This window comes from Somniosus microcephalus, chromosome 8 (assembly GCF_052327205.1).
Source record: "Somniosus microcephalus isolate GS21.2 chromosome 8, FLI_Smic_1.0, whole genome shotgun sequence".
NCBI classification, from domain to species: domain Eukaryota; kingdom Metazoa; phylum Chordata; class Chondrichthyes; order Squaliformes; family Somniosidae; genus Somniosus; species Somniosus microcephalus.
The window spans coordinates 246,563,654-246,581,461 of record NC_140994.1 but is presented as its reverse complement, the minus strand read 5'-3'; the positions used below and the strand labels follow the sequence as shown (position 1 = coordinate 246,581,461).

The 17,808-nt window shown below is 47.1% G+C and overlaps 1 protein-coding gene across 4 annotated transcripts in view; it reads left to right on the top strand.

The window, feature by feature from the left end:
- The window catches only part of arap3 (ArfGAP with RhoGAP domain, ankyrin repeat and PH domain 3), a 312,909-nt gene that overhangs the window by 147,456 nt on the left and 147,645 nt on the right, over positions 1–17,808 (top strand). For all 4 annotated transcript variants that reach the window (XM_085995934.1, XM_085995933.1, XM_085995932.1 and 1 more), the window contains exon 2: positions 487–1,520. In XM_085995934.1, the coding sequence (XP_085852060.1) occupies positions 565–1,520 (956 nt within the window). In that variant the 5' untranslated portion in view covers positions 487–564. The remainder of the gene's footprint in view (positions 1–486; positions 1,521–17,808) is intronic.

Below are 17,808 nucleotides of genomic sequence, written 5' to 3'. Positions count from 1 at the left end.
TCTCTTGTTCCTTGCAAAGTCCAGATGGGCTTTTTCTACCCCTTGCATCCTCAGTGTTTGGAAGTCAACTTATCACAGTATCGCCTACTATCTTTCCCATGGTCCCAAAACTGTGTCATTCCTTACTGCCATCATTTTTCCATTCCTTACAGGTTTGAAAAACCTATATTTGGTGGCCCTAATTACTATTCCTTGATTTATTTAATCTTCTCTCCTACTCGTTCCAATCTTGATTGTGTTTGACCCTTGACCCTTGTCCCCTTGCCTAGGTATCTCAAATTAAGACAAACAATTGATGTGGAGTTAACACCATTAAGTCAACATATATTTCAGCTGAAATAGTTCAGTTTTGGTTTAATAAATACATTTTTTCCAGAATTACAAGCTGATTCAAGTAGCAATAGTGTTGAAAGAAGAATTGAAAGCATGCATATATGGAGCAGTATCGGTCTGAATTCCCGTCTGATGGTTTGATTTCTTTTTCAGATGTTGGAGATTGTTTTTACTGATGGACCTGTTTCGCAGTCTGTCAAATGAGAGCAGATTGAACAAAGGTGCGTTACCATGGCATCGTTAAGCGAAGAGAAGTGTGACATTGGAGACTGGCTGGCCATCATCCATTTGGAAAAATACAGATGCAATTTCACCCAGAATGGATTTTACACATCCATGGACTCTGTACATCTTGACAATGAAGCTCTTCTTCAGATTGGCATCACAGCCACCGGACATCGGAAACGGATCCTAAAACTTGCACAACAGAGGAGCTTGACGCCAAGTGATGAGCTTTTGAACACCACCTGCGGCGAGTCTATTGGTGACAGAGAGAGAATGTTGGAGAGGTCAAGAACTGTTGGCGACGGGAAAGACCATTTCAATGTTGGTGGGGTTGAGGACATTGAACCAGGGGCACCAGCGGCAAAACCTATTCCCAAGCCACGGACATTGCTAAACAAGCAGTCTTCAACCCCTAAAACTCAGGCAGAAACTGTACCAGTATCAGCACATAGTCCCAATCATATTGTGATACTGCAAGGTTTTACTCCTGGCGAAACAGAGACGGATAATCCTGATTTGATTGAGAAGGAACTCACATCAAGTGAGGAATGTACAGTTAGGACTCCATCTGAGGAGCTGGTCCCTCCTGTTCCACCACGAATCAATCGGGGGAGACCTCCTGCCAACTTTGTTATGCCAAGTGCACTAACCAGCTCTGATTCCGACCAGTCTGGAACTCGGTCCCTACCTTCTATCTCCAAGTCGGCTGAAAGCTTGCAGGACCTGCAGCCTCCTTCGCTCATTTCCTCACACTCCCTTCCCCCGATGCTTTTCTTCGATATGGCGTTTACGGGAGAAATGGTTTGTAATGAGCTTTACACTACAGTGGCGGCTTCACCCGAGAGGAATCGGAGCCAGTCCTTTTCTACTTCAGCCTTGGGGTCATTGAGAAGGAGGCCAGTCCCACAGCCCCCACCTGTGTTGACCCAACCTGATACAGCATCACTTCTGTCAAAGAAAAGGTAAATCAGGGTTGCACTGCCACAGGATAGCTGTCAGTTTTATATCTTTAACCACCAATCCTTCAGATGGCACAAACTCATTGAAGCATTTTTACTCTCAATATTGGTGTGTAAACTCCTGCTTGTTTTAAAGAAAAAAATCTCAAGAAAAACACGTCAGTGCTGGAAAATGGAACAGTTTCCATTTCAGGCACCCAGTGTCAGCACCACACACTCCTAAATTAAGTATCTCACAGTTAATGCAAAATAACAAAAAGCAAAATACCACAGACGCTGGAAATCTCAATTAAAAACTTAACGTTTCATGTTGCTGACCGTTCCTCGCGTTCTGTTCTGTTTTTATTTTAGACGCCAAAGAAACCTTTGTCTACTCTTTTCGAACAATACACTTCAGCCTGAATCTTAGAAAAACACAAATCTACTGTACTAGTGTGTAAATTCTTTCTCGGTCCTGCTAGCCTCTGAGTGGAATAAAAACAGAAAATGCTGGAAATACTCAGCAGGTCAGACCGGCAGCATCTGTGGAGAGGGAAACAGAGTTAACATTTCAGGTCGATAACCCTTCGTCAGAACTGTCAGCCTCTGCGTGGGATTGGCGGCGCAGTGCCAATTAGCGCTGAATTAGGGGCAACTTTGTGATGTTCCCGATGGTGGGGGAGTCCAGAACCAGGGGTCACAGTCTAACGATAAGGGGTAAGCCATTTAGGACAGAGATGAGGAGGAATTTCTTCACCCAGAGAGTGGCGAAACTGTGGAATTCTCGACCACAGAAGGCAGTTGAGGCCAATTCATTAAATATATTCAAGAAGGAGTTTGATATATTTCTTAAGGCTAAAGGGATCAAGGGATATGGGGAGAATTCAGGGACAGGGTACTGAATGTGAATGATCAGCCATGATCTCATTGAATGGCGGAGTAGGCTCGAGGGGCCGAATGGCCTACTCCTGCTCCTATCTTCGATGTTTCTATATTTCTATGTATAGCCGTACAGATGAGGAACTGGGCTTAGATTGTCCAAACTGATCTTACAGCCAACAGACGGGAGAGATTTGCATCTCATCAGTCTGTGCTGGACTTGAACATTCCTTGTTATTGATGAGACGGGGAATGGACTTGTTCTGCTTATCAAGCTCAGCACTGGAGAATGGAACACTTTTCTATTTCTACCTCAATTACCTTAATGGGGTAACTTTAGCACTTTACCATTGCTTGCACCGTGCACCATAACAAAAGAGGAAATTACATTTTAATTGCCTCCAGTTGCTGATGTAAAAATTTACAGCACATCTCATGGCACGTTAGTGGCAACCGATTTGAAATCCCTCACACACTTTCCCACAGTTTTAATTCTTCAGTGCCGTAAAATCTTACTACAAGCTTCCGTCTTAACACAGGAACTATATTAGAAAAATGAAACAGTTACATGTTTTCCGTGTGGCTGGAAATTCCGTACTCTGTTCGGAGCACATTTGCCTCGAAGTCAGAAGGTTGTGGGTTCAAGCTGGGACTGACTACACTAGGACTTGAGCACATGACCTAGGTTGACACTTCAGTCGGAAGGCAGTTATTGCATTGTTTCTGGGAGCTGTCAAGCTGAGGGCCTGTCTGCCTGTTCAGGTGGATGTAAAAAAATCCCTTGGCACTTCTAAAAAGAAAAGCTGAAATTCTTGTACAGGAAACTTTTTTTTATCCGGCACCGACGGGACCGGCGTGTTGCCGGTTTATCAAAATTTCCGGATGACGGAGAGGGTTATCTACCGAGGCTATTTTTAACAAAGAAAAATAAAAAAATCAAGAAATGTGCAGTATACAGTAATTGGGCACTCACCTACAGAATGTTCTGTTAAATGGATGGTGGAAGATGTTTGATTAAGTACAGTACTGCCAGTTGAGGGCACTCTTTTGTTTGGACCCAAAAAAAAAAACCCAAAACAAATTGGACTGTAAATTAACAAAAGTTCAACTAAAACTTAACAAATCAAATTAAAATTTGGTTTTCCGGGTTGATGATGCACTCCAGTCCCCGCGGCGCCCACCGGTCGCGGAAATACTCAAGCGCGCCGGTGGACACCGCGTGCTCCATCTCCAGGACCACCCGGGCGCGAACATGGCTGCGGAAGAGAGGCAGGCAATCCGGCCGGGCCAGTTGAGGGTAATGCAATGCAGTGACTACCAGCAGCATGGGAGACACACAGCACCCCTGTAAAATGGCGGATCGGAAGAGACTACCGGCAGCGCGGGAGAGTCAGACTCCTGTTACAGGGGTATTGAGGTGTTCCGACTGCACCAAGAAGCCGAGTAGTGGCAGTTTGGAGAACTACCCCCACTGACTAACTCGGCCACCGCGGGAGACTCGGACTCGGCAACATTGCCGGTTACTGAGGTGTTGTTTTCGGAGCGAGAATTTTGCCGGTTAATAGAGAATTCCGGATACTTAGGTGCCGTTTAACCGAGAGTTTCCTGTAGTATACTAGCAAATTCCTTCCTCAACCAATACCAGCATAAAACAAAAACAACACATGTACGGGTCAGTCCTTTCATTTGCTGTATTGGGAACCTTGCTGTGCTCAGATTGGCTGTTGCACTTGATTACATAACAACAGTGACTATACTAAAAAGTAGACCATTGGCAGTGAGGTGTAGGTTAGCCAGCAGCCCTGGCTGAAGATTTTACAAGATTCAACATTTTTTATTTTGTCAGTGACTGATTGCATTGGGTAAATCACCATCTTGTATTTGGTGAGTTACCCAATGCAATCTGTCACTGGAAAACTGGCCATGTACATTTCAGCCACCCCAATAGCCCATAGCAACGCCGAACATCAGGGATGCACTGTGTCATTTTTCCTGGTGGAAAATCCCGGAAGTGATTGGCGGAAAGGCTGCCATAACCCCCACACCCCAAATCTCCTCCCCTCCCTCCCCCCCCCACCTGCTCAAATTACACCAGTTTCCTGGATCAACACCACAGGAAATTTGGGGCTTGGTTATTTCTTTTTGTCCCCATTCTAAAATTTTAGCAAAGCAGACAAAATGAAACCGGTGTCAAATTCTCACACCCTTTCTCGGCTAGCGAACGGAGAATTTCAGATTTGTTCCAGGCACCAGTTTAAATTCTCCAGATACCTGGGTCAATCTCAATTATTTTATTTGGCACCTTTTATTTTGAGAATTTCTTTTGGAGTTTTCTTCTGTAAGATTTGGATCACAGGGCACACACAGATTACCCAAACAACAACAACAGCAACAACTTGCATTTATATAGCGCCTTTAACGTAGTAAAACGTCCCAAGGCGCTGCACAGGAGTATTTTCAGGTAAAAAATTTGACACCGATTCACATGAGGATAAATTAGGGCAGGTGACCAAAAGCTTGGTCAAAGAGGTAGGTTTTAAGGAGCGTCTTAAAGGAGGACAGAGAGGTAGAGAGGCAGTGAGGTTTAGGCAGGGAATTCCAGAGCTTAGGGCCTAGGCAACAGAAGACACGGCCACCAAAGGTTGAGCAATTATAGTCGGGGATCCTCAAGAGGGCAGAATTAGAGAAGTGCAGATATCATAGAATCATAGAAAGTTACAGCACGGAAGGAGGCCATTTCGGCCCATCGTGTCCGCGCCGGCCAACAAAGAACTATCCAGCCTAATCCCACTTCCCAGCTCTTGGACCGTAGCGCTGCAGGTTACAGCATCCCAAGTGCACATCCAAGTACTTCTTAAATGTGGTTAGGGTTTCTGCCTCTACCAGCCTTTCAGGCAGCGAGTTCCAGACCCCCCATCACCCTCTGGGTGAAGAAATTTCCCCTCAAAATCCCCTCTAAACCTTCCGCCATTAACTTTAAATCTGTGCCCCCTGGTTTTTGACCCCTCTGCTAAGGGAAATAGGTTCTTTCTATCCACTTTATCTAGGCCCCACATAATTTTATACACCTCAATAAGGTCTCCCCTCAGCCCCCTCTGTTCCAAGGAAAACAGACCCAGCCTATCCAGTCTTTCCTCATAGCTAAGATTCTCTACTCCGGGCAACATCCTTGTAAATCTCCTCTGTACCCTCTCTAGTGCAATCACATCTTTCCTGTAATGTGGTGACCAGAACTGCACGAAGTACTCTAGCTGAGGCCTCGACCCCATGCGCTGCAATTTACTTGCTAAACTCCACGGCCTCTCCAGCTCCCTCACATCCATCAAGACCTTCCTTAAAACTCATGTCCTTAGACCAAGCTTCTGATACCCCTTCCTAATATCTCCTTCTGTGGCTCAACGGCCATTTCTGCCCGATTGCGTCTCTGTGAAGTGCCGTGGAATGTTTATCTACGTTAAAGGCGCTATATAAATGCAAGTTCTTATTTGTATTGTTCTGGAATTAGGAGGGCCAGCGGCAACATTAAGCCAGCTGCGAATGCGTAGTTGTTGGAAAGTCCAAATTCCTCTTAGATGTCCTATCCAAAAGCCTTTCCGAGTACCAGTCAGCACCACATTGTCAGCCTGTATGGCTGCCAAAAATGCACAACAATGACTCCCACCAGCAAAAGCGACAGTAATATTAATGTAGTGTTAGTGTGACTGCACTGTTTTCTCTGTCGCAGTTGCTGTACATGTGTTGCTGAAGATGTGATGTTATCACACACAATGTAATACATTTTATTTCTGACAAGAAGTTGATAGCATCTCCTTTTATATCTGCTGCCCTGATGGTGCAGTTGGTAAGTACAGACTGTAACTGCGCCATACGGACCAGCAGGTCTCACATTCAACCTCACCAGTCTGTGCTAAATTAGCTTATTTCAGGCGAGATGCCAGTAGGGAGGGGAGAAATAAAATCAGCCAGGGTCCTTGGTCCAGACTGCTATCCAGTGTTCTGTGTGGAAGTTGGGTGTGGATGAGATTAGGCGCGGCAAGATTGTCTTCCGTGGTCAAATAGCCCACAGACATTCACTGTCCAGGCTCACAGTTGATGAATAGCTGCGTTTGGGCATGGTACTGGCAGGCACTTGGTGCCAACGAACCATACACCAGCATCAGCTAACCCTTTTAAGAAATGTGTCCGCCGTGGCTCAGTGGGTAGCACTCTTACCTCCTGAGTCAGAAGGTTGTGGGTTCAAGTCCCACTCCAGAGACTTGAGCACATAATCTAGGCTGACACTCCAGTGCAGTACTGAGGGAGTGCTGCACTGTCAGAGGTGCCATTTTTCAGATGAGACGTTAAACTGAGGCCCCGTCTGCTCTCGCAGGTGGACGTATAAGAACCCATGGCACTATTTCGAAGAAAAGTAGGTGTCCTAGCCAATATGTATCCCTCAATCAACATCACAAAAACAGATTCACTGGTCATTATCACATTGCTGTTTGTGGGAGCTTACTGCGTGCAAATTGGCTGCCATGTTTCCTACATTACAACAGTGACTACACTTCAAAAACGACTCAATCGGCTTTAAAGTGCTTTGGGGCGTCCTGAGGTCGTGAAAGGCACTATACAAATGCAAGTCTTTCTTTTAGACAGTGATTGTGGGCAGGCTGTTCACTCATGGGGACATCGTAGGCCTCACCTGTTGTCCGTACACGTGCATTCCCAGCAGGGGTTGTGGATAGTTATCAAGAGAGGCAATCCTGGGCAGAATTCATCTCCCCAATCCCAGGGCACTGAGGTCCAGGCTGCCTCTCTCAGCCCCGTCCACACTTGGCTGAAATGTGCCAATGCAGATCAAAGACTGAACCTGAAACTTTCCAGCTTTATAATGACTCAACCCTTTGCATAAGCTTCCCCTCCATGAATTGTTTAAACGTCACATGTCACCGGGACTGGGTTCTATATTTATACAATAGAGAAATAACTTGTGCTTTAGTTTAGGTAAATAAAACTGAAAGAAAAATTCAGAAGTTACTTTACATTTATGCTCGTTATTGTGAAAAATACACCCATTATGTAGTTGATGTAGATTTGTGGTGTTAGGGATGATAGGCAGTGGGCCTGAGTGCAGTAAAAGGACGAGCTGAGTAATTCTTTGAGGCTTTTTATATTATTTTCAAGTGGTCAAGTTTGTTCCATTGTGGTGTCCTATTTTTTCACTTTAATGAACTTTTGAATGGAAAACAATTACAGTTGGCCAAATGTTGCAACTCAAGATACTTCAAATATATGCATGAAAATGTGTTATCCTGCGATTTTTATCTGCTGCTACTCTGGCCGTTCCCTTGTATAAAATGGATGGTTTCCTTAGTTGTTTTGAAGTGTAGTCACTGTTGTAATACAGGTAGACTATCCTTTATCCGAACCTCCGAAAACCGAAACCCTCTAAAAACCGAAAGTTTTTTTGTTCAGCGTAAGTCGTGCGCATGACATGACCACAGTGGCGCACGACTTACGCTGAGCAGAGCAGAGGGTCACTGAGTTCCCTCCTGGGTAGGAGATTGCAGGCCGAGCCGGGCAGTGTGAAGGAGGTATACCGGGAGAGTGAACCCAACAATACAGTGGCCCGTCCAATAGCTGCAGCGGCCTGTCCGATATTCTTTTCTCCCCCCCCCCGACCCCCACCCTTTCGGATAAGGGATAGTGTATCCTTTATCCGCACTTCCGAAAACCGAAATCCTCTGAAAACCGAAAGTTTTTTCGTTCAGCGTAAGTCGTGCGCACGACCCCGACCCCCGCCAACCCCCCCGCCGACCCGACCCCCGCTGACCCCCCAACGCCGACCCCCGCCGGCCCTGACCCCCCCCCGCCGACCCCGACTCCCGCCGACCCCCACCCCCGACAAATTTCCAAGTCTTATAAAATACCTTCTGAAATCCGAAATTTTCCAAAAACCGAAACACGGCTGGTCCCGAGGTTTTCGGATAAAGGATAGTCTACCTGTATAGGAAAATACGGCAGCCAATTTATTCACAGCAAGATCACAACAACAGCCGTGAGATAATGACCAGATAATGTTTTTTAGTGTTGTTGGTTGAGGGATAATTATTGACCAAGACATCAGAGAGAACTCCCCTGCGCTTCTTCAAAACAGTGCGATTGGATCTTTTACGTCCACCTGAGAGGGCAGATGACTTGGTTTAACGTCTCATCTGAAAGATGGCACCTCTGACAGTGCAACACACCTGCAGCACTGGAACGTCAGCCTAGAATTGGTGTTCAAGTCTCTGGAGTCGGGCTTGAACTCACAACATTCTGAGTCAGAATATGTGCTACCAATGAACCACAGCTGAAACCTGGGCTCAGTGAAGAATCAGCACTTAGGTGAGGTGCTGAGGACTAATGTGGCCCATGGGACAGTTCAACAACAGGGCAGTGGTTTCAGGAAAGGGGAGCAGAAAATTTGCTTCTAAACCCTACCATTCTTAATATGCTCAACAATTCCGTGTTAGACATGTCAAGTCCACTCGGTCTTTAACTGGGACATTTTAACCCACTTTCTTCACTGAGAGATTCTGTATGCTGGTCGATACAGAATCTGCCTATCTATGGAAAGTGGACTAAGAGAGACTGGAGAACCAGAATGGTCAGATCTGTGGTCAGAGAATCATAGAATCATAGAAAGTTACAGCACGGTAGGAGGCCATTACGGCCCATCGTGTCCGTGCCGGCCGACAAAGAGCTATCCAGCCTAATCCCACTTCCCAGCTCTTGGTCCGTAGCCCTGCAGGTTACAGCATCCCAAGTGCACATCCAAGTACTTTTAAAATGTGGTTAGGGTTCCTGCCTCTACCACCCTTTCAGGCAGTGAGTTCCAGACCCCCCACAACCCTCTGGGTGAAGAAATTTTCCCTCAAATCCCCTCTAAACCTTCCACCAATTACTTTAAATCTGTGCCCTCTGGATTTTGACCCCTCAGCTAAGGGAAATAGGTCCTTTCTATCCACTTTATCTATGCCTCTCATAATTTTATACACCTCAATAAGGTCTCCCCTCAGCCTCCTCTGTTCCAAGGTAAACAGACCCAGCCTATCCAGTCTTTCCTCATAGCTAAGATTCTCTGCTCCCGGCAACATCCTTGTAAATCTCCTCTGTACCCTCTCTAGTGCAATCACATCTTTCCTGTAATGTGGTGACCAGAACTGCACGCAGTACTCCAGCTGAGGCCTAACTAGTGTTTTATACAGTTGAAGCATAACCCCCTTGCTCTTGTATTCAATGCCATGGCTAATAAAGGCAAGCATTCCGTATGCCTTCTTAACTACCTTACCTACCTGGCCTGCTACCTTCAGGGATCTGTGGACATGCACTCCAAGGTCCCTTTGTTCCTCTACCATTTAATGTGTATTTCCTTTCCTTGTTAGCTCTCCCCAAATGCGTTACCTCACACTTCTCCGGATTGAATTCCATTTGCCACTGTTCTGCCCACCTGACCAATTTATTGATATCTTCCTGCAATCTACAGCTTCCTTCTTCAGTATCAACCACACAGCTGATTTTAGTATCATCTGCAAACTTCTTAATCATACACCCTATATTCAAGGGGGGTTGTGGGGCTGAAGGAGATTACAGAGATAGGAAGGGGTGAGGCCATGGAGGGATTTGAAAACAAGGATGAGAATTTTGAAATCGAGCTGCTGCTTAACCGGGAGCCAATGTAGGTCAGCAAGCACAGGGGTGATGGGGAAACGGGACTTGGTGCGAGTTAGGAAACGGGCAACCGAGTTTTGGATGACCTCAGGGTAAAATGTGGGAGGCCAGCCAGGAGTGCGTTGGAATAGTCAAGTCTAGAGGTAATAAAGGCATGGATGAGGGTTTTAGCAGCGGATGAGCTGAGACAAGGGCGGAGACGGGCAATGTTACGGAGGTGGAAGTAGGTGGCCGTTGTTATGCTGCGGATATGTGGTCAGAAGCTCATTTCGGGGTCAGTTATGACATCAAGGTTGCGAACAGTGTGATTCAACCTTAGACAGATGTTAGGGAGAGGGATAGAGTCAGTGGCTAGGGAACGGAGTTTGTGGCTTTAATTGGAGAAAATTTTTGCTCATCCAGAATTGTATGTCGGACAAGCAGTCTGACAATTTAGACACCGTGGAGGAGTCATGAGAAGAGGTGGTGAGGTAGAGCTGGGTGTTGTCAGCGTACATGTGGAAACTGAAGCTGTGTTTTCTGATGATGTCGCCAAGGGGCAACATGTAGATGAGAAATAGGAGGGGGCCAAGGATAGATCCTTGGGGGACACCAGAGGTAACCATGCGGGAGCAGGAAGAGAAGCCGTTGCTGGTGATTCTCTAGTTACTATTAGATAGATAAGAATGGAACCAGGCGAGTGCAGTCCCACCCAGCTGGACGACGGTGGAGAAGGATGGAGTGGTCAACCGTGTCAAAGGCTGCAGACAAGTCAAGAAGGACCAGGAGGGATAGTTTACCTTTGTCACAGTCACAAAGGATGTCATTTGTGACTTTGATGAGAGCCGTTTTGGTACTGTGGTAAGGGCGGAAACCTGATTGGAGGGATTCAAACATGGAATTGCGGGAAAGATGGGCACGGATTTGGGAGGCAACAACACGTTCAAGGATTTTGGAGAGGAAAGGGAGGTTGGAGATGGGGCGGTAGTTTTCAAGGATGGAAGGATCATGGTTTGGTTTTTTAAGGAGTGGGGTGATGACGGCAGATTTGAGGGAGAGGGGGACAGCACCTGAGGAGAGAGAACCATTAACAATATCAGCTAACATTGGAGCCAGAAAAAGAAGTTGGGTGGTCAGCAGTTTGGTGGGAATAGGGTCGAGAGGGTCTTAGCAGTTGTAAGGCATTTTATTGAGGAGCGGCAATTTAAGTTAAGTACAACACGCAATCAAGATAGACGTAGCAGACACACGACTGTGACAGGCGGCTGGTATTGGTCCTGATCGGACAGACAGCTGGCCTGCGTGAACAGCTCTTCCCTTCCCTTCACCATCTGTGCTAAAAGCTCATTAGATATCTCTTCTACTCTCTTTTTAGGGGTGGGCCGAGGGTAGATTATCAAAGATACAGTCAACAACCTTTCTAGCACACAAGCAGCAGACAGCGAGTCTGGAAACAAGGTCACCGCCACAGTGCAGAATGTTAGAACATCCGCAGAGAAGCAAGAACATCAGCAAATTCTAAACGTCCATCCAGTTATTCTAACACCAGTCTGAAGAAACTTTTTGTCTTGTTATTTCTTCCAATTCACGATTTCTTACACTTCCCACCTTATTTTCTCAATGTCCTACCATTTATTCCCTTGCCATGTTAGCTCTCCCCAAATGCATTACCTCACACTTCTCCACATTGAATTCAGCATAGGATAGGGCATCATTTTTACAGTCTTTAGAAAGGTTCAAATAGGCATTTCAACCAGGCTGAAGAGAGAGAAAGCGAGAGATAGAGGTAAAGAGGAGCCAGGTATAAATAAAGTGAAAGATAACCCAATGTGGAGATGCAGTAGAGTCTGAGGGAAAGAGGCGGAATTGGGTAGCACCTCTCCTTGTCACCCCCTCCCTGTTTTCAGTGCTGGCAGTTTTGGAACCATGGTACAAATGCACGTCATCTCTGCCCAGATTTCTGCTCCGCCATGGCACTCGTTTATGGGACACTACAAGAATTTGAAATCTAGGCTAATAAAACTCTTTGTCCTGGGGAAGCATCACCACCAAGCCTTGTCCTGTTCTCCTCCAAACAGACTGCCCCAGTGAGACCAGTAGTTAGCAGTCAGGAGTGGCAACTCTGGGCTGAGGCTTCTCCTCCCTGCCCCAGGTTCGTGTGAAGAGTCCCTACTTGAAGCATGTCGCGTGTCATCAGTCGAACCATAACCCAGCTTGAGGCAGCACTTTCAGAGGAAGAGGGAGAAGAGCAGAAGGAATTAAAAATTATTAGATATGCTGAAGTGTTGAATGACCTTAATCAGACTGGTGTCCACAACTCTTAATTGCTGGTTTGAAGGGTGCTACTTCCCCTTTAAGCTTCATTGCACAGAATCTACTCTTCAAGCCAAAATTTTTAAAGTTTATTCTCACTTTAATTCCTTGAGTGACCCATGTGTCCAAACCTGCAGCCAATTAAAAGTTTTTGCCCCTGCGCCCAAAATTGAATGGTAGCGCCCCAAGCAGGAGGCGGGGGGCTACTGGAAGTGCTCCCTCTTCCTCTTGGGGCGTTCCCATTGAATATCACGGCGCTACGTGCAGCAGTGCCACGCGCGTCGGCACGTAGCGCCGCGGTACCGCAGGCCTCCCTCCCCTGATTAAAGGGGAGGGTCGAGCGCAGCGCGCACCGGGGCCCTGCTGGACCACCGGGGAGCGGGGTGCCGGCAAAAGAGCCCGGCACTCAAGAGGATTGCTGGGCTGACCGATCGCGGCTGGCACCCCGCAGCAGGAGGCGAGAGGGGGCAAGGTGCTGGCAGGCGCCCCCAAAAAAATGGCAAACACGGCACCCTGACCCTGCCGGACATAGCGTCCGGTGGCAGGACATGGGGCATGAGACAAATTTGCAGCTGGGGCGCGAGCGGGGCGCTGCGCACGGCGGTGACCTCCCGCTGAATTTCGCAGGAGGCATTAGCGGCGCCGCGCCCGGGCACTAGGTGCTTTGTGCCTCGTTACACTAACGGGAGGCGCAAAGCAACCGAATTTTTCCCCCTTACTATTTTGTTGCAACGTTTGCTGATGTTACCAACTGAGGAGACGCTCGTTGTAGTTCCCGTTTAAAGAGAAGTAACTAAGGTGGTTTTAGTTACAACAGGAAATAAAGTCTCAACTTCTATTAATTTTTCTTTGGATTTATGCAAAAATAACCCCAAACATGGGGCACTTTACTCAGCACAATGGGGAGAAAAGGAAATTCAGTTCAGCGCCAAATCACATCGTACAAGGCTCAGTGATGGGTAACTGCTTGGCGACGGGTCCCATTGCAGGAGATTGCCCTGCGCTCAGCAAGTGTAGAAACTCGCAGAATTTCTCACGGGGTGTCACGTCGCGATAAGCTATTTGCCTTTAACGTATACCTTGCTTAAAAAATGTGTTTAAAATGAAAATGGTTTCGAAAAGTACTGTTGTGCTTGTATGGCCGCGAATCTGGCAGCGGTCAGCTTTCACGCCCAAGTTCCCGTCATGCTCTCGAAGTATTACCCGTTAGATACCTGCATAGAAAAGCAAACATTTTACGTTATGTCTTTGCCAGTGCTGCCCTGAGCCAGCTGTCCGGTACCAGCTCATCTGCCAGTTTTTCCCCCCTTTCCTCTTTAGGTAAGCACTTAGGTTCCATTCTGCAACTTAGGTGTCACCCTTGGCTAAATCTGTAGCACTCCCACCTCAGTCAAAAAGCTGTGGGTTCAGGTCCCACTCCAGAGACTTGAGTATATAATCTAGGTTGATACTCCAGTGCAGCAGTGAGTGAGAGTCGCCCTGTCAGAGTCACCATCTGCCCTCTCAGATGGATGTAAAAGATCCCATGGCAACATTTGAAGAAGCGTGGGGGAGTCCTCCCAGTGGTCTGGTTAATATTTATTCCTCAACCGACTTCACCAAAAATAGTTTATCTGGTCATTACCTCATTGCTGTTTGTGGGACTTTGCTGTGTGAATTGGTTGCTGTGTTTCCCTACATTACCACAGTGACTACACTTCAAAAGGTACTTAATTGGCTGTAAAGTGCTTTGGGATGTCTTGAGGCCATGAAATCTAGAACTAGGGGGCATAATTTCAGAATAAGGGGGCACCCTTTTAAATCAGAAATGAGGAGGAATTTCTTCTCTGAGTGTCGTGAATCTGTGGAATTCTCTACCCCAGAGAGCTGTGGAGGTTGGGTCATTGAATATATTTAAGGTGGAGATAGACAGATTTTTGAACGATAATGGCATCAAGGGTTATAGGGAGCGGGCAGGGAAGTGGAGTTGAGGCCAAGATCAGAACAGCCATGATCTTATTGAATGGCGTAGCAGGCACGAGGGGCCAAATGATCTGTTCCTGCTCCTACGTCTTATGTTCTTATGAAAGGCGCAATATAAATGCAAGTTCTTTCCTTTCCTCAATCACAGTAGAGAGATTGTGCCGATGGTTGATTCTACCAGTGATGCCCTGGCAGATGGGCGACTTAGTGCTATCTTGGCAGAGATCAAGTCAGCTTCAAGTTGACCCAACTCGAAGTGTTGTGGTTCTTAGGAATTTGTTACCCCAGAGGGCTGTGGATGTTGAATCATTGAATATATTCAAGGCTGAGATAGATAGAATTTTGAACTCCAGAGGAATCAAGGGATATGGAGATTGGGCGGGAAAGTGGAGTTGAGGTCAAAGATCAGCCATGATCTTATTGAATGGCAGAGCAAGCTCGAGGGGACATAATGCCTACTCCTGCTCCTAATTCTTATGTTCTTATGTTCAAACGAAAGGCGCTACCAGTGCTACCCTGAGCTCATCTGCCAGTTCTCTGCTGGGAGTAGGGAATCTTAGCTATTAGGAAAGACTGGATAGGCTGGGTTTGTTTTCCTTGGAACAGAGGAGGCTGAGGGGAGACGTTATTGAAAAGTATAAAATAATGAGGGGCCTAGATAAAGTGGATAGAAAGGACCTATTTCCTTTAGCAGAGGGGTCAAAAACCAGGGGGCACAGATTTGAAGTAATTGGGGGAAGGTTTAGAGGGGATTTGAGGGGACATTTCTTCACCCAGAGGGTTGTGGGGGTCTGGAACTCGCTGCCTGAAAGGGTGGTAGAGGCAGAAACCCTAACCACATTTAAAAAATACTTGGATGTGCACTTGGGATGCTGTAACCTGCAGGGCTACGGACCAAGAGCTGGGAAGTGGGATTAGGCTGGATAGCTCTTTGTTGGCCGGCGCGGACACGATGGGCCGAAATGGCCTCCTTCCGTGCTGTAACTTTCTATGATTCTATGAGTTGTTTTCTTTGTTGTGGCTGCATCATTTTCTATCACTGGTTGGCGCTGCCTGTCTTCTCCATGATCAGGCCCCTTTCCAGGACAATGTTCTGCCAAATGCCACAAGGCAACAATAATTTTGGACATCTGCCCTGGACTACACTGCACATCTCCACTGATGCTGCTCTTCCTCCTCCTCCAGAACCAGCCGAGGAGGATGACCATTGGGATCTCTGCGGGGCTTATTATAGGCAGAGCTCACGTACAGTTCCCTCAGCTAACGTTCACAGATGGTAGGCTGAGTGCAGCTTTAAAAATGGTATAAATAGCCACCTCACAGAATCACAGAAACCCCACAGTGTAGATAGAGGCCATTTCGGCCCATCGAGCCTGCACCGACACATATCCCACCCGATCCCCGTAACCCCACGTATTTAATCCCCCTAACACTAAGGGTCAATTTATCATAGCCAATCATCCTAACCCGCACATCTTTGGACTGTGGGAGGAAACCGGAGCACCCGGAGGAAACCCACGCAAACACGGGGAGAATGTGCAAACTCCACACAGACAGTCACCCGAGGCCGGATTCGAACCCGGGTCCCTGGCGTTGTGAGGCAACAGTGCTAACCACTATGCCACTGTGCTGCCCTAGAGAAACTGTTGGGGCAACGTGAAATTAACTTGATGCAACTACAAAGGAACAGGAACCAATATAGCTGAACGGGCTAACCATCCAATGGCTGCATCATAGGGGTGCAGAGAGCCAGACGCTTTCAGGCATTGGGGCTGATTTATTGAGCAAGGATCTGAATCATATTTTCTGAAGCCAATGCATGCCTGATGCACAGGCCTGAAGCCCTACAGGCTCTTCATTATTACAATAGCAAAATACTGCGGATGCTGGAAATCCGAAATAACAACAAAAAGCACTGGAAAAACTCAACAGGCCAGGGCAGAATCCATGGAGAGAGAAACGGAGTTAACGTTTCAGGTCGATGACCCTTCGTCAGAACTAGAAAAAAGCAGGAAAGGGAATAGATTTTAAAGCAAGTTGGGGGCTGGGAAAAGGGGGAGGGGATGAAAGAACAAAAGGGAAGGTCAGTGATAGGATAGAAAGCAGGAGAGATAAAGAGATATTGAGAGATACTGAACGCCAGAGGAGGTGGTGATAGGACAGGTAAAGGAACGAAGGATGGCTCAAGATGAAGTGTGAATGGTGCTGGCAGAGTGATGGACAGCTGCCATGTGGGAGGGAAAAGGGAAAAATAAATTATTATATAATTATTATTATATATATATGTGATGGGGCCGAGGTTATGGTCTGAAATTGTTGAACTCTATGTTGAGTCCAGAGGGCTGTAGAGTGCCTAATCGAAAGATGCTGTTCCTCGAGCTTACGCTGAGCTTCCGTGGAACAATGCAAGAGGCCGAGGACGACTCTTCATTATATTGCACCATGCACAAGAGGTGCACAGCGGATCTCGGTGCCCAACGATATTACCAGGGAGATAGAACAGGTGGACATGACATTGGATGATGAGAATAGTAAAGAGATAAGTGCATTTAAAATTTTAAAAAAGAGGATATTGTAGCGGTACCACCGAGTGTCCCTTACTTACCGTACATAATTCTCTTCAATGTTGTTTGTGTAGAGTTCGCATGTACGGGGCGCTGCCCCTTAATGACGCGGGTAAATGCGATGACGCGGGTAAATGCAATGACGCGGGTAAACGCGATGAGGTCACGTCGCACATCACGTGACAACCCAAGCACAGGAAGATGCGGGCAAACGCGATGACGTCACGTCGCTAATCACGTGACCGCCCAAGCGCGGGAAAACGCGATGACGTCATGACGCAATCCACGGGACTGCCTACTCAGTCCTCGTGGCGTCTCCGTCTGGTGAAGACCTATTTCATGGCTCTCCTGTATCGATCTCGGCAAGCTGTTTGAATTCATCTGTTCCTGCATTAAAAACCTATTTGATTGTTCTCCTGGAGTCGACCTAAATCATTAGTTAGGAATACGTCCAATTCTTATATTGGTGATCTCAATTCCTACATTGGTGACCAGACGACGTGAGGACGGGAGCTCATCAATTCCTACATTGGTGACCCTGTTTTTTGTGAGCGTTTTTCACGAAAGCAGCGCAGCCGGAACCCGAGTTTTGTGAACGTTTTTCACAAAGGAAGCACGCATGGAAGCTAAAGTTGTTTCGCTCAGCTACCGCATCACTGGGAGCAACAATCGCCCTCGTGCTTTGTTCTGGTAGAAGCCACGTTCGCAAAGAAGAACATCGATGCAGCGCAGACCAGGTACGACTATTTGGTCTCCGCATTACAGCTCTACCGACTCTTGGAGCGTCAGCCTCTTCGACAACCCCACGGCGGAACAGCAAGTATAGCACCCTCACAGCACGGGTACAGCACGTTTTCTGGCTCACAGGATTGGAGCGCGCCCTGGCGGAGATGCCACGAGGACTCAGTCCTCGCAAACCA